The sequence below is a fragment of the Lagenorhynchus albirostris genome, chromosome X (genome assembly GCF_949774975.1).
Source record: "Lagenorhynchus albirostris chromosome X, mLagAlb1.1, whole genome shotgun sequence".
Lineage (NCBI taxonomy): Eukaryota > Metazoa > Chordata > Mammalia > Artiodactyla > Delphinidae > Lagenorhynchus > Lagenorhynchus albirostris.
Genome location: NC_083116.1, coordinates 1,296,301 through 1,312,172, shown reverse-complemented (window position 1 = coordinate 1,312,172; position 15,872 = coordinate 1,296,301). Strand labels below are relative to the sequence as shown.

General features: G+C 48.7%; 2 protein-coding genes across 2 annotated transcripts in view; one reads left to right on the top strand and one right to left on the bottom strand.

The window, feature by feature from the left end:
- TEX28 (testis expressed 28) overlaps positions 1 to 12,778 on the bottom strand; it is a 118,117-nt gene extending 105,339 nt beyond the window's left edge. Inside the window, 4 exon segments of the mRNA XM_060137244.1 lie at positions 6,679 to 6,967; positions 6,970 to 7,364; positions 7,366 to 7,409; positions 12,767 to 12,778. Of these exon segments, the coding sequence (XP_059993227.1) occupies positions 6,679 to 6,967; positions 6,970 to 7,364; positions 7,366 to 7,409; positions 12,767 to 12,778 (740 nt within the window).
- Positions 1,190 to 3,936, top strand: LOC132513841 (paraneoplastic antigen Ma6E-like). The gene is made up of 4 exons (XM_060138444.1): positions 1,190 to 1,721; positions 1,758 to 1,973; positions 2,100 to 2,174; positions 2,319 to 3,936. Exons 1-4 carry the CDS (start codon positions 1,190 to 1,192, stop codon positions 3,767 to 3,769), a joined length of 2,274 nt encoding a protein of 757 aa, XP_059994427.1. The 3' UTR covers positions 3,770 to 3,936.
- Positions 12,779 to 15,872: the final 3,094 nt, after the last annotated feature.

The following is a 15,872-nucleotide window of genomic DNA, read 5'->3' as shown; positions in this document are numbered from 1 at the left end:
CTTAGAAAATATTTCCAAGTGAATACTAAAAAAGCACAACTTACCAAACTTAGTGGGAGGCAGCAAAAAGCGACAGGAGGAAACTGTATTCCTCTAAATGCTTCTGTTAGAAAAGAGTCAGGACATAAAATCAGTGAGCTAACAGTCCATTTAGAGATTCTAGAAGAAGAAGAGCAAAGGAAACATAAAATGAAGTAATAAGAGAGCTAAGAGAGGAAATCAGTGATAGAAAGCAAATTATGGACACGGTGAACAAAGCCATGCGCTTCTTTCAAAAGAGCAAGGAAACCGAGCAAGTCCTAGAACGATGAATCACGGAAACATAGAAAGAACGCTGATCCCCAATATGAGGAATGAAAGAGGGCCAACGTTACGGATCAGATGTACATTAACAAAGAGGATATAGGGGAATATTATGGGACATTATGGAAATGTTTATGCTAACAAATCGGAAGACTTGAAAAATTCCTTGGGAAAAAGGCAGCTTCCTAAAACTGAGGCCAGAAATGTAGAAAAGGTGACGAGCCTTCTATCTGTCTTTTTTAAAAAAATTATTTTATTTTATTTTATTATTGTTTCTTGAGTCGTACGCAACAAGTGCTCTTTTGTTATTATTTTTAAATTTTATTTTTACTTTTGGCCGCGTTGGGTCTTTGTTGCTGCGCGCGGGCTTTCTCTAGGTGCAGCGAGCGGGGGCTACTCTTCGTTGCGGTGCGCAGGCCTCTCATTACGGTGGCTTCTCTTGTTGCAGAGCACGGGCTCCAGGCATGTGGGCTTCAGTAGTTGTGTCACGTGGACTCAGTAGTTGTGGCTCGTGGGCTCTAGAGCGCTGGGTCAGTGGTTGCGGCGCGTGGGGTTAGTTGCTCCGCGGCTTGTGGGATCTTCCCGGACCAGGGATCGAACCTGTGTGTCCTGCACTGGCAGGTGGATTCTTAACCACTGCGCCACCAGGGAAGTCCCTAGCCTTCTATCTTGTAAATAAATGTAATTTATAAAAAAAGTGTCCTAAAGTCAAACAAACCAAACAGGGCAGGGAGGTGCTCCAGGCTGCTGCTGTGAGGGGCACTAGGGTGGGCTGTGTGGCACAAACATGATTCTCTCTTCTTTGCACCCACAGGCCGGTTCCCACACTTCAACAGCCTGTGCACTCCTGCTTGATCGCTTCCCCCCCACCCTCAGGTCCTCGGAGATGGCGATGGCTCTGGCGGTATTGCGGGACTGGTGCAGGTCGATGGGCGTGAACGCTCAGCGATCTCTGCTCATCCTGGGAATCCCAGATGACTGCAAAGACCAGGAATTCCAGGAGGCTGTGCAGGCTGCCCTGCATTCCCTGGGCAGATACCGAGTGCTGGGCAAGGTCTACAGAAAGGAGCTGGGGTCGAGTGTTGCCCTGGTCGAGTTTGCTGAGTGTTTAAATCGAAGCTTGCTCCCCCGCCAAATACCAGGCAAGGGAGGGCCCTGGACTGTGGTCTGCCTGCCCCAGGCTCCTGATGCTGATTCACAGGATAGATCCAATTGCCCTGCGCAGCCCCAGGGACAAGCAGTGGTTGGCAGGGCGGGTGAGGCAGGAACTGCAGGTCACTCAGGAACTGCAGGGGAGGAGGAAGCTGCAAGGGAGGCGGGAGTCGCAGGTATGGAGGGAGACACAGGTGAGGAGGAAGCCTTAGGTGAGGAGGGAGCTGAAGGTGAGGAGGGAGCTGAAGGTGAGGAAGGAGCTGCAGGTCTGGAAGGAGCTGAGGGTCAAGCAGGAGCTGAAGGTGAGGAGGGAGCTGCAGGTGAGGAGGGAGGTGCAGGTGAGGTGGGAGCTTCAGGTGAGGAGGGAGCTGAAGGTGAGGAAGGAGCTGCAGGTGAGGAGGGAGCTGCAGGTGAGGAGGGAGCTGCAGGTGAGGCAGGAGCTGCAGGTGAGGAGGGAGCTGCAGGTGAGGCAGGAGATGCAGGTGAGGAGGGAGCCTCAGGTGAGGCAGGAGCTGCAGGTGGGGAAAGATCTGAGGGTCAAGCAGGAGCTGAAGGTGAAGCAGGAGTGTCAGATGAGGAAGGAGCTGCAGGTGACGACGGAACCTCAGGTGAGGCAGGAGCTGCAGGTGAAGCAGGAGCTGAAGGTGAAGCAGGAGCTGAGTCAGATGAGGAAGGAGCTGCAGATGAGGAAGGAGCTGAAGGTGAGGAAGGAGCTGCAGGTGCGGAAGGAGCTGAGGGTGAAGCAGGAGCTGAGGGTCAAGCAGGAGCTGCAGGTGAGGAAGGAGCTGAAGGTGAGGAAGGAGCTGCAGGGCTGGAAGGAGCTGAGGGTGAAGCAGGAGCTGAGGGTGAAGCAGGAGCTGCAGGTGAGGAAGGAGCTGCAGGTGAGGAAGGAGCTGCAGGGCTGGAAGGAGCTGCAGGGCTGGAAGGAGCTGAGGGTGAAGCAGGAGCTGAGGGTGAAGCAGGAGCTGAGGGTGAAGCAGGAGCTGAAGGTGAAGCAGGAGCTGAGTCAGATGAGGAAGGAGCTGCAGGTTACAGAAATGTTGCAGGCGTGGCAGGACTTCTGAGTATGGCAGGACCCACGGGCGGGGCAATGGCTGCGCCTGAGGAAGCAGTTGTGACAGTGGCAGGCGCCATGGGTGAGGCAGGGCCCGGGACCCAGCAGTGGAGGCAGGCCTCGCAGCCCGTGCTGGACAGCATGGGCTACCAGGAGCTGGGAACCTTCTCTGGGATGGAAGAGCCGGGCCACGGGGAAGGGTCCTCTGAGAGCTGGCTGGAGCAGGCCAGCCACACGCTGCACCTGTGGCGCCACGTGTCTGAGAGGGAGAGGAGGAGGAGGCTGGTGGAGAGCTTGCGCGGCCCCGCGCTGGACCTCCTGCGCGGCCTCCTGGCGGAAGATCCCGAGCTGGCTGCCCAGGACTGCCTGGCCGCGCTGGTGCAGGTGTTTGGGAACAAGGACCCCCGGGGGAGTGCTCGGCTGAAGTTCGTGACCTGTGCCCAGCGGCCCCAGGAGACTCTCTCTGCGTACGTGATGCGCCTGGAAGGCCTGCTGCAGTCGGCCCTGGAGAAGGGGGCCATCCACCCGGCCATGGCGGACCAGGCGCGCGCCCGGCAGGTGCTGACGCGGGCCCGGCTGAACGACACGCTCCGGGACACGCTGAGGAGGAGGCGGCTGATGAGGAGGCCTCCCGGCTTTGCGGGGATGCTGCGGCTCATCCAGAGGACCGAGGCCTGGGACGCCGACCCGGCTAGCAGGGAGCACTTCCCAGGGCAGGAAGAGGCCCGTGTGGACGTTGCAGTCCTGGCAGCAGCCGCCCAGGCCGCCCCGGCCCATGAGGCCATCACCGCAGGCACCACTGCACATGGTGAAGATACCACCGCCCAGGCCGCCCGTTCCAAGGAAGGGAGCGCCGAGGACCACCCGGCACGTGAGGAGGCCAGTGCGGCAGTTGCCGGCACTGCCAAGGCTGGCGAGGCGGCCCCTGAAGACCATGGTGCCGCCAGGGCAGCCCCTGGCCCTGGGGAGACCAGCAAGGCGTCCGCGGCCACTCAGGAAGATGGAAGTGCTGCCGCCCCTGCGGGCCTAGGTCAGGCAGGACCCTCAGATGCCCCCGGGGTCCCCATGCCTGGCCGGATGGGCAGTGCTTCCCCGGTGGCCCCAGGAGGTCCTGGCTGGGAGCCAGAGGGCCTCGCCCAGGCAGGAGGCCAGGAGGCCGAGGAGACCCCCGAGGAGGGGCTCAAGCCCATCCCAGAAGAGCCGGGAAATGAGGACGGGGCTGCAGAGATGAGCCCCCCGGGGTCCACCTCGGGCCACTAGGCTCAGCAGGCCGTGGGGCTGCCAGGCTTGGAGGCAGGGGGAGGCCAGGCCTGGCAGCCTACTGGCCCCATATTAGGGGCCACTCCAGGTGCCTGGGCCTCCCTCCTGAGAGGGGACCCCTATTCATCATCCCCTGGGGCAGGTTGCTCCCTGTACTGGCAAGCCCAAATGTGTCCCTGTAGGCCCCAGAGGGACCCAGGTGTCAAGGAACCCCCAGCCCCCGCTCCCCTCCCCCCAACACACACAGCCTAGCCATCGTCCCCCCGCAGAGCCCTGAGGTGCGCCACGAGCCAGCCAAGGCTCTGGTCTCTGTGGGCCAGTGTCGTGAGCTCAACGTGTGCTTTCTGGGCATAGATTCAGGCCCAGCGCTGCCTGTTGTTGTGGAAATGTGCATGTGTTCTCCTCTGAGCAGTTCCCCCAACCCCTGCGCGGCGTGGAGACCCCGAGCCCAGTCCCAGGAGCCGGCGGGAAGGACGGGATGGACGAGGTCACAGCCAGCGCCCACCCCAGGACCTGGGAGCCCACCTGCGACCTTCGAAGGAAGACCTTGACCGGGGCTGCAGGAGGTCTGCGGGAGGCCCCCCAGGGCTTGTGTTCTGCTGGGCCACCCCGTTGTTCCTCGGGACTCCACGTCCCCGGCTCGGTGGCGTGCGCCCTGCTGTGGGACTGTCCTGTGTCCGCCATAGGGCAGGGCCAGGCCCCGGGCATGTGGGCCAGAAATGGAGGGTCTGCCCTGGGGGGAGCGGGCATGGCCGGCGCCCATCTTCCTGGCGAGAGGCCACCCGCGGGGCCCTCAGGAAGGGAGACTGTGGGGAGATGGAGGGCCGCCGGGTGGGGTGTAGCGGAGGCACCTTTTCGAGGACCCTGGGTGGGGCCGGGACCCGTGAGCTCCGGTGGCCGTTAGAAGTTCCTCTGTGTGTTGTTATGCCCTGTGTTCAATGGTTTCAGTCAATGTTTCTGTTTAATAAATTTCCCTGAACGTTTCATCTGAGTCTGGCCTCTGCTGTGGGCAATGGAGGGAAAGGGCTGCTGCGGGTGAGGGCGGGGGTCCAGAGTCCGATTCCTGCTCAGCACCCATGGGACACCTCTCCGGGGAGAGGGTAAGGTAGGCACTTTGCAGACCCAGACATCGTGAGGGTTTTTCTTCCAGTTCATGGGTGAATTGTAAAGTTTCAGCGAAAACTGATAATTGCCTAAAAAGGCAGTAGAGAAGTTAAAATGTAAATGAAAACCTTGATTATCTCAGCAGGAAAAAGGGAACATAGGAGCAACAATAGATGGACAGACACTGCTATGGACTGAATATTTGTAAACCTCTCCCCCTCATTCACCTGTTAAATTCTAACCCCCAAAGGGATGGCATTTGGAGGTGGGGCCCTGGGAAGTGATTAGCCCATGAGGGGGGAGCCCTCATGAATGAGATTACCTCCCTTATAAAAGAGGCCCCAGACGGCTGCCTCATCCTCTTGTGCCATGTGAGAAGATGGCTAGTTGATACAACTAGACAAGAAATCAGTCCATGTGAAGAAGAGCTTTATTACTATTATTTATTACTCAGCCGTACAAAGGAACGAAATTGGGTAATTTGTAGAGATGTGGATGGATCTAGAGACTGTCATACAGAGTGAAGGAAGTCAGAAAGAGAGAAACAAATATCGTGTATTAATGCACATATGTGGAACCTAGATAAATGGTACAGATGAACCGGTTTGCAGGGCAGAAATAGAGACACAGACGTAGAGCACAAACATATGGGCACCAAGGTGAGAAAATGGGGGGGTGCGGGGGGTGGTGGTGTGATGAATTGGGAGATTGGGATTGAATATGTACACTAATATGCGTAAATGGATAACTCATAATAACCTGCTGTATAAAAAATAAAATTCAAAATTTCAAAAAGAAAATCACCTCCAAAAGAAATCTGAATTCTCACTGGCTACCTTATTTGACCATGGGTTGAACCTTCGTACTCCTTAACTGCTCTTGAGGGATTTGTCAGGTGGCGTCAATGTGGGTAGGATTTCTCTGTGAAAACAAGACGATTGATTCCCATCACCACTTCCCCACAAACACACAGATGCTAAAGGGATTGCAGAGTTCTTCCGTGAAAGTGCTGGGAATGTGGGCTCATCTCAGCGAATCCCTCCCTGCCTGGTGAAGCTGCTGTAAGGATTATTTAATGCAGAGGAGGGTGTACGGCACCTCTGAGGGCGGCTGGGACCCCAGGAAGTGTCCAGATAGAAATGGAGGGCTTCCCTGGTGGCGCAGTGGTTGAGAGTCCGCCTGCCGATGCAGGGGACGCGGGTTCGTGCCCCGGTCCGGGAAGATCCCACACGCCGCGGAGCGGCTGGGCCCGTGAGCCATGGCCGCTGAGCCTGCGCGTCCGGAGCCTGTGCTCCACAACGGGAGAGGCCGCAACAGTGAGAGGCCCGCGTACCGCAAAAAAAAAAAAGAAAGAAATGGGGGGGTCCTTTGAGAGACTGAGTTCACCTTTTTTCCTGTTGGTGGGCCCTAGTCTGACCTTAGATGAAAATAATATCAACCCACCACACAGGGGCAGGGGGGCGGGGGGAAGCACTCTGCAGAAGGCAGTCATTGTTGGAACAAATAACCCACACAGGACCTTGTGCCCCAACTTAGCCATGAGCCCAGGTGAAGGAACCAGGGCTGGCAAGGCGATTCCAGTCATGCATCATACACCTCTCCGGCACATGGGGACCAGCGGACACCTGCCTGGCTGACGATAGGCATCTGCTGGCCCCCCCGCCACCGCAGGCCGGTGTGAGCCCAGTCAGAGCCCCATTGGCCGGGAGAGGGCCAGGCAGGCGTGCACGGTGGGCAGGGGATGAGAGGAACACGGACACCCCCCACCCACCCCAGAGCTCAGGCGGCCAAGGGGTCTGCCTCACCTGCACTTCTCCTCTCAGAGGGACTCCAGCGATGCCTGCAGGTTGGTCACATACCGCTCCTTGAGGCTCTGATAGGACACCTGCAAGCTGAGGTGGAAGGTCTTGACTTTGATCCGCTCTTCCTTCACCTTCTGCCACAGCAGGGCTCACAGCTGGGCCCCATGCTTGGTCTCCGAGGACCTCCCCCGCTGCAAGGCTGCGGAGTGACTCTCTGGAGAGAGGTGTCTAATTACATCAAACAGGTCGGTGGATGGGCAGTGTTCCGCACCTGGCTTGGGGGACTCTGAAACAGAGCCTTCTCGCTGGGCTGCTCACGGTTGTACCCCAGGCTGCTTTCTGCCCTCAGCACTAAGCCCTTGGGCCTGCAGCCCTCCTCCAGCTCCTGCAGCTGCTGGTGACACCGGTGGAGCCTTCGCTCAATCTGGGCAACGGTGGCAGAGGCACGCTGGTTCACCTTCTCTAAGGCCTGCCAGACATGGGGGGCCTGCTGCCGGCCAGCTGTGGACACCAGCTTGAGGAAGCCCACAGTGTTCCTGTCCAGGCTGGCCTTTTCCACTCTCAGCTGCTCTGAGAGGTATAGGATGCGGTGCTTGACGCTGTCCTGTAAGTTACGGGCCAGCTCCCCATCTGAGAGGCTGGAGGGGCCACTGGGGCCAGCCTTACTGGATGACAGGGATCTGCAGGACAACATTGGAGCGGAAGTTTGCAGTTGGGCTCTTAGTGTATTCCGCCTGCATTGGGAAACGAGAATCACAAAACAGGTACTTCTGTGAGATGCAAATGGTGGGAGAATTAGACACAAATTGCTCCACTCTATAACAGTACTTATGCATATGCGCAAGTACTTCATTTGCAAGATTTGTGCATCTGAGGTGGGCCCGACACAGACTGGACATTCTCCCCTCCTCTTCAGCACCTGGCTCCTTGCTCTATGGGTGTACCTCACTATGACCTCCAGGTGGCTAGCAACCCCCTCCACACCTGCCCTGTCTGTTCTTGGACTTCTCTTCCAAGAATTACCAACAGTGGGTCTCGTTTTATAGAGAACTGTTCTTGTAGAGCATGGAATAAACTCATTTCCATTAATCCATACAGCTTGCTGTATTGCTACTGCCAGATGGATAGAAGAGATAGGCAGGGAGATTTGCATCCTAACAGGTTCATTCCTTCATCTAATCATTCATTCAACACATATTTCCTGAGCGCCTACCATGTGGTACAGAAGCCAGACATATTCCTTGGTCTCACAGAGCTGACAGCCTAGGGTGGACAGTTCTGCTGTAACACAAACAAATGAGTCTGTTGCATGGTGAAGGATAATAGTAAGAGCCTTGGAGATAGAGCCCAGTTCAAATCCCGACTCTACCACTCTTGAGACCTTGAGTAAGTTAATAAACCGCTCAGAGGGTCGGTTTTCTCATCTCTAAAATAAAGATGGACATAGCAGCCTAACTGGAACACAGGAGACCATGGTACAGTGGACAAGGATGAGGTAGGAGAGGTAGGTGAGGCCAAGACAGGTGGAGCCTCTGTTCTGTTTCTACTTTTTAACTAAAAGCACCTTCATGACTGTTTTTTTTAATTAATTAATTTACTTGTTTATTTTTGGCTGCGTTGGGTCTTCGTTGCTGTGCGCGGGCTTTCTCTAGTTGCGGCGAACGGGGGCTACTCTTCATTGCGGTGCGCGGGCTTCTCATTGTCATGGCTTCTCTCGTGGAGCACGGGCTCTTGGTGCGCGGGCTTCAGTAGTTGTGGCACGTGGGCTCAGTAGTTGTGGCTCACGGGCTCTATAGTGCAGGCTCAGTAGTTGTGGTACACAGGCCTAGGTGCTCCGCGGCACATGGGTTCTTCCCGGACCAGGGCTCGCACCCGTGTCCCTTGCATTGGCAGGCGGATTCTTAACCACTGCACCACCAGGGAAGCCCTTCATTACTGTTTTCAATCTGAAAATGCTCTCCCAGTGGGAAGCAAGGAGTGATTATAGTGTAATAGATATTTTGGTTCTGTGTATTTTATTCTATGCAAATTATTCCTTGATATTTAAAAAAACATGTGATACCACTATGCACCTAGCAGATTGGCAAAACTTAAATTATAATAAATCTCAGAAAGGACATGGAGCAACAGGAACCCTCAATCACTCCTGGTGGGAGAGTAATTGGTACAAATATTTTGGGAAAGCATTTGGTAATATCATAAAGTTGAAGACATCCATACTGAATGGCCCAGCAGTTGCATTCCTAGATATATCCTTGAAAGGCAGGTACAATAATACTCCCAATAACCAGCTGCTAGAAACAACCCACCTGGCCTATCATCATAGAATGTGTAAGTGAACTGTAATATATTCAACAGTTTACTGCTATACAACAATAAAAATAAACTACAGCCTTGAAAACATGAATGAACAAGCATAATGTTGAACAAAAGAAGCCAAACACAGAAGAATCCATACTATATATGGTTCTGCTGATATAAAGTTCAAAAGCAGGCAAAATGAAATGATGTTGTTTAGGGATGCATACACAGGAAGGAAGTAAAGCTGTAAAGAAAAGCATGGGGACTTCCCTGGTGGCACAGTGGTTAAGAATCTGCCTGCCCGTGCTCTGCAACAAGAGAAGCCACCACAATGAGAAGCCTGTGCACTGCAACGAAAAGCAGCCCCCGCTTGCCGCAACTAGAGAAAGCCCACAAGCAGCGATGAAGACCCAATGCAGCCAAAAATAAATTAATTAATTAATTTTTAAAAAGAAAGAAAAGCATGGGCTTCAGTAGCATAAACATCGATAGTGGTTCCCACTAGAGTGGGAGAAGGGGATGGTGATTGGAGAGACAGGAGAGGCTAGTGTACTTGATCCGAATAGCAATTAAATGTGTGTTTACATTAACATTACTTCCTAAACTAAATGTTGATGTTTTCTGCACCTTTATATGCATATGCCAGATTTCACAATTTTTTTAACATCTTTATTGGAGTATAATTGCTTTACAATGGTGTGTTAGTTTCTGCTTTATAACAAAGTGAATCAGTTATACATATACATATGTTCCCATATCTCTTCCCTCTTGCGTCTCCCTCCCTACCACCCTCCCTATCCCACCCCTCTAGGTGGTCACAAAGCACCGAGCTGATCTCCCTGTGCTATGCGGCTGCTTCCCACTAGCTATCTATTTTACATTTGGTAGTGTATATATGTCCATGCCACTCTCTCACTTCGTCCCAGCTTACCCTTCCCCCTCCCCATATCCTCAAATCCATTCTCTAGTAGATCTGTGTCTTTATTCCCACCTTGCCCCTAGGTTCTTCATGGCCTTTTTTTTTCCTATATTCCATATATATGTCTTAGCATACGGTATTTGTTTTTCTCTTTCTGACTTACTTCACTCTGTATGACAGACTCTAGGTCCATCCACCTCACTACAAATAACTCAATTTCCTTTCTTTTTATGGCTGAGTAATATTCCATTGTATATATGTGCCACATCTTCTTTATCCATTCATCTGTTGATGGACACTTAGGTTGCTTCCATGTCCCGGGTATGGTAAATAGAGCTGCAATGAACATTTTGGTACATGACTCTTTCTGAATTATGGTTTTCTCAGGGTATATGCCCAGTAGTGGGATTGCTGGGTCGTATGGTAGTTCTATTTTTAGTTTTTTAGGGAACCTCCATACTGTTCTCCATAGTGGCTGTATCAATTTACATTCTCACCAACAGTGCAAGAGGGTTCCCTTTTCTCAACACCCTCTCCAGCATTTATTGTTTGTAGATTTTTTAATGATGGCCATTCTGACCGGTGTGAGATATCTCATAGTTTTGATTTGCATTTCTCTAAAGATTAATGATGATGAGCATTCTTTCATGTGTTTGTTGGCAATCTGTGTATCTTCTTTGGAGAAATGTCTATTTAGGTCTTCTGCCCATTTTTGGATTGGGATGTTTGTTTTATGGATATTGAGCTGCATGAGCTGCTTGTAAATTTTTGAGATTAGTCCTTTGTCAGTTGCTTCATTTGCAAATATTTTCTCCCATTCTGAGGGTTGTCTTTTGGTCTTGTTTATGGTTTCCTTTGCTGTGCAAAAGCTTTGAAGTTTCATTAGGTCCCATTTGTTTATTTTTGTTTTTATTTCCATTTCTCTAGGAGGTGGGTCAAAAAGGATCTTGCTGTGATTTATGTCATAGAGTGTTCTGCCTATGTTTTCCTCTAAGAGTTTGATAGTGTCTGGCCTTACATTTAGGTCTTTAATCCATTTTGAGTTTATTTTTGTGTATGGTGTTAGGGAGCGTTCTAATTTCATACTATTACATGTACCTGTCCAGTTTTCCCAGCACCACTTATCGAAGAGGCTGTCTTTTCTCCACTGTATATTCTTGCCTCCTTTATCAAAGATAAGGTGACCATATGTACATGGGTTTATCTCTGGGCTTTCTATCCTGCTCCACTGACCTATATTCCTGTTTTTGTGCCAGTACCATACTGTCTTGATTACTGTAGCTTTGTAATATAGTCTGAAGTCAGGGAGCCTGATTCCTCCAGCTCCATTTTTCGTTCTCAAGATTGCTTTGGCTATTCGGGGTCTTTTGTGTTTCCATACAAATTGTGAAATTTTTTGTTCTAGTTCTGTGAAAAATGCCAGTGGTAGTTTGATAGGGATTGCATTGAATCTGTAGATTGCTTTGGGTAGTAGAGTCATTTTCACAATGTTGATTCTTCCAATCCAAGAACACGGTATATCTCTCCATCTCTTTGTATCATCTTTAATTTCTTTCATCAGTGTCTTATAATTTTCTGCATACAGGTCTTTTGTCTCCTTAGGCAGGTTTATTCCTAGATATTTTATTCTTTTTGTTGCAGTGGTAAATGGGAGTGTTTTCTTAATTTCACTTTCAGATTTTTCATCATTAGTGTATAGGAATGCCAGAGATTTCTGTGCATTAATTTTGTATCCTGCTGCTTTACCAAATTCATTGATTAGCTCTAGTAGTTTTCTGGTAGCATCTTTAGGATTCTCTATGTATAGTATCATGTCATCTGCAAACAGCGACAGCTTTACTTCTTCTTTTCCAATTTGGATTCCTTTTATTTCTTTTTCTTCTCTGATTGCTGTGGCTAAAATTTCCAAAACTATGTTGAATAAGAGTGGTGAGAGTGGGCAACCTTGTCTTGTTCCTGATCTTAGTGGAAATGGTTTCAGTTTTTCACCATTGAGGACGATGTTGGCTGTGGGTTTGTCATATATGGCCTTTATTATGTTGAGGAAAGTTCCCTCTATGCCTACTTTCTGCAGGTTTTTTATCATAAATGGGTGTTGAATTTTGTTGAAAGCTTTCTCTGCATGGATTTCACAAATTTTTAAAGTTTTTAAATGTTCAAGAGATGGTTTTAATCACAGATAAGAAATGGCTGGAGAATTAGTAAATTGTAAAACAGAACTAAAGAAAGCATCCAGAATGCAGCACAGAGGCACAAAGAAATATAAAATTTGAATAAAATTGAAAAATAGGAGACACAGAAGATAGAATGAGAAAATCTAACAAAAAATCTAACTGCCATGCCTCAGGAAGACAGACTAAGGTAACAGCAAGGTTTTAAGAGATAGTCACTAAGAATTTTCCAGGACTGATGACAGACATAAATCCACAAATTCAAGAAGCCCAAGGGACTCCCCTGGTGGTGCAGTGGTTAAGAATCCTCCTGCCAATGCAGGGAACGTGGGTTCAATCCCTGGTCCGGGAAGATCCCACATGCTGCGGAGCAAATAAGCCCGTGTGCCACAACTACTGAGACTGTGCGCTAGAGCCCGTGAGCCACAACTACTGAGGCCTGCATGCCTAGAGCCCGTGCTCCACAACAAGGGAAACCACCACAATGAGAAGCCCGCATACTGCAACAAAGAGTAGTCCCTGCTTGCCGCAACTAGAGAAAGCCCATGCACAGTAACGAAGTCCCAACACAGCCAAAAATAAATTAATTAATTAATTTTTTAAAAAAAGAAGCTCAAGAGATCCCAAACAGGATAAAACGGAAATAGATCCACACTTAGACACAGATCTTAGAAGCAGCCAGATTGTAAAAGTTGATTACCTTTAAAACCATGACTTTTAGACTGAAAGCTGCCTTCTCTAAGGCATCAATGAAATCCTGAAGAGTTGAATAATATCTTCATTATGCCGAGAGAATAACTGTCAGAGAGAAAAAAAAAGGTCACATTCAAAGAATCAGAAGACAGAATGTCTTCAGCCTTTTCAGTGAAGCACTAAGAATTAGAAAACAATGAAGTAATGCCTTCCAAATTTGGGGGAAAAACGATTTTCTCACCTAGAATTCTATAACCAAACTGTCAATTTTTAGGTTAAAGTCGTTTTCTAACATAAAAGAACTCAAATAGTTTACTTCCTCTGCATTCTTTTTCTGGAAGCTACTAGAGAAGACGTGCCACCAAAACCAGACAGGAACCTACGACAGAGGTAGAGATGGGATTTATGAAACTGGGGCCCCAAGCTAAAAGAAAGGCAAGTGCAATCTCCAGGATGATGGAAGGGGACCCAGGCTGGCAGCTGGGCAGTGGGCCTGGAGGGCAAGTCAAAAGGCTCCAGGAGAGAGTGCTCCAAGTGAATGAAATATGCAGGACATCTTTCAGCAGCTGGAGAGGAGATATAGCCAGTTTGGGGAAGTGCTGACCTATAATAAGTAGTAGAGAACAAGCAACACGGGGTAGGGAGAGACAAGTGTTAACTCTAAGGAAAACAAAACATCAGGAGAGAAAGGAAAAGTCCTCAGAGTTGCTGTAGACTTGATAACGTGAACATCAAAGAATAATCTAATGCAGACGATTGTATACTGTACTGGAAGGATGGGGGTGGTGAAAGAGCTACATCATCATCTTTAACTGTGAGAAGTCAATCAATAATTCCCAAAATCTAAAAAATAAAGAAACAGCACTATAAACAATGTATTTACAGAACTCGAGGTAAATGCCAAAAGAAACAGCTAAAAGGGTTGAATGTAGTTGATTCTGGGGAATGGATGGACCACTGTGGGTGGAAGCAAGAGATTGCTATTTTTTAAAAATATATATTTATTTGGCTGTGCCAGGTTTTAGTTACAGCATGCAGGATCTTTAGTTGCAGCATACGATCTCTTAGTTGCAGCATGTGGGATCTAGTTCCCTGACCAAGGATCGAACCCGGGCCCCCTGCATTGGGAGTGAGGAGCCCTGGCCACTGGACCACCAGGGAAGTCCTGTAGAGATCGCTATTTTTTGTAATAAACCTTGTAGAACCATTTAACTCTTTGAACCAGGGGTTGGCAAACTACGGACTGCTTTTGTACAGGTGTGAGCTAAGAATGGTTTCTACGTGTTTAAATGGTTGAAAAAAATGAGAAGAAGGAGGATATTTTGTGGCATGTGAAAATTATATGAGATTCACATTTCAGTGTCCACAAAGTGTGACTGCCACACAGCCACACTGATTCATTTACATATAGTGTATGGCTACCTTTGTGCCACAACAAAGGTCTAGTTGAGCAGCTACAACAGAGAACATGTGGCATCAAATATTTACTATACGGCCCTTTACGGAAACAGTTCGCTGACCCCTGCTTTAAACAATGTTCATACGTAGCACTGATAAATGAAAGAACTAAGTATTTTTAAAGAAAGTAGTTAATAGGGAAAGTTAAAATTTGCTAATGACTTGTTCTATTGAGGAATTTTATAGATATCATATAAAACTCAAAACTGACAGAAGAATATGTTGGTGAAAAAAAATTCAAGGCAACCAGTAGAAAAAAGCCAGGTAAATAACATCCAAATAATCAAGGGCAGAAAAAAAGGAACTTGATTAATCCAAAAAAGGGAAGGAAAGGAGGAACAAAAAGAAATGAGATATCAGGTTAAGTAGAAAATACAAAATAGGATGGCAATAAGATGTGATTATCAATGGCTGTATACCATGTCCTTGAGAAGACTCAATACTGTAAATATGTCAGCCCTCTACATATTAACTTATAAATTCAATGAAATAACAGTTAAAAACCCAATGGGAATGTCTTATGAATGTTAGATTAGCTAATTCCAAAATGCAAAAGAATAGCTAAGAAATTTTGGGAACGAAAAATAAATATGGTCTTGGGATACTTGGCTATCTGAATAAAACTAAATTAGAGTGCTACTTTACATCGCATACAATAATAAAGTCGAGACAGAATAGAGAACTAAATATAAATATGAAACTCTAAAGGTATCAGAAGGACACAATAGGAAATGTTTTTATAATCTCTCTGTGGAGAACACCTTTTTGAACAAGTCTCAAACCAAAATGCCATAAAGGAAAAGATTTACATATTGTACTACAGTTTAAAAAAATCTTTAAACCTTCTTATGGTGAAGGAAGCATAAAGTTAAGAAGCAACATTTCGGTTTCGGTTCAAACACTTGCTTCTTCTTAAAAATAAAGTATCTCCATGAACATTTTTAAAGAGCAACAGATTAAGAAAAAAAGATTTGCAATTATCTCTAAGAGATAAAAGGCTAATCAACATATAAAGAACTACAAATTAGGAAGCTAAAAACAAATCATCAAACATAAAAACAGCAAAGGGTAGTCATAGACAATTCAGAAAGGATGAACTATGAATACCAGTAAACATATGAAAAATGTGCAACTGCAAGGAAATCAGGCAGACATAAATCAAATGATTAAAAAAGATGTTCTCGGGCTTCCCTGATGGTGCAGTGGTTGAGAGTCCGCCTGCCGATGCAGGGGACGCGGGTTCGTGCCCCGGTCCAGGAGGATCCCACATGCTGCGGAGCGGCTGGGCCCGTGAGCCGGCTGGCTGTCCAGAAAGTTCTAGAAAGAGAAAGAAGGTCCGCGCAGAGACGCCACACTGCCTCAGAACGCTCAGGCCGCCTCACTTGCTGTGAAGACCTCCCAACCCCCACTGCCGGGGGCTGGGCTACTAAGGGGCTGGAGGGAGGCGGCTGCAAAGGGGAAGATTCCAGCGTGGCTTTTTTTATAGTGTGAGGAAGTGCGCAAAACAAACTGCACTATTGTATCAATAACTCTTTTAAAGCCTGTGAATGCATCGGCCCTCCTTTACTACAGCCACCACATTGCGCAACTATCACACCATCTACTTCCAGAATTTTTTTATCACCCCAAAAGTAGACCTGGTCCTGCGTGTAGGC

Bases quoted from the DNA above. Each gene is read 5' to 3' on its own strand.
- LOC132513841 (XM_060138444.1), top strand. From the start codon at position 1,190: ATGGCGATGGCTCTGGCGGTATTGCGGGACTGGTGCAGGTCGATGGGC. The intron at 1,974-2,099 runs GTGGGGAAAGAT...CAGGAGCTGAAG, and splicing joins AGGTGAGGCAGGAGCTGCAG to GTGAAGCAGGAGCTGAGTCA. The intron at 2,175-2,318 runs GTGCGGAAGGAG...CAGGAGCTGCAG, and splicing joins AGGTGAGGAAGGAGCTGCAG to GTGAGGAAGGAGCTGCAGGT.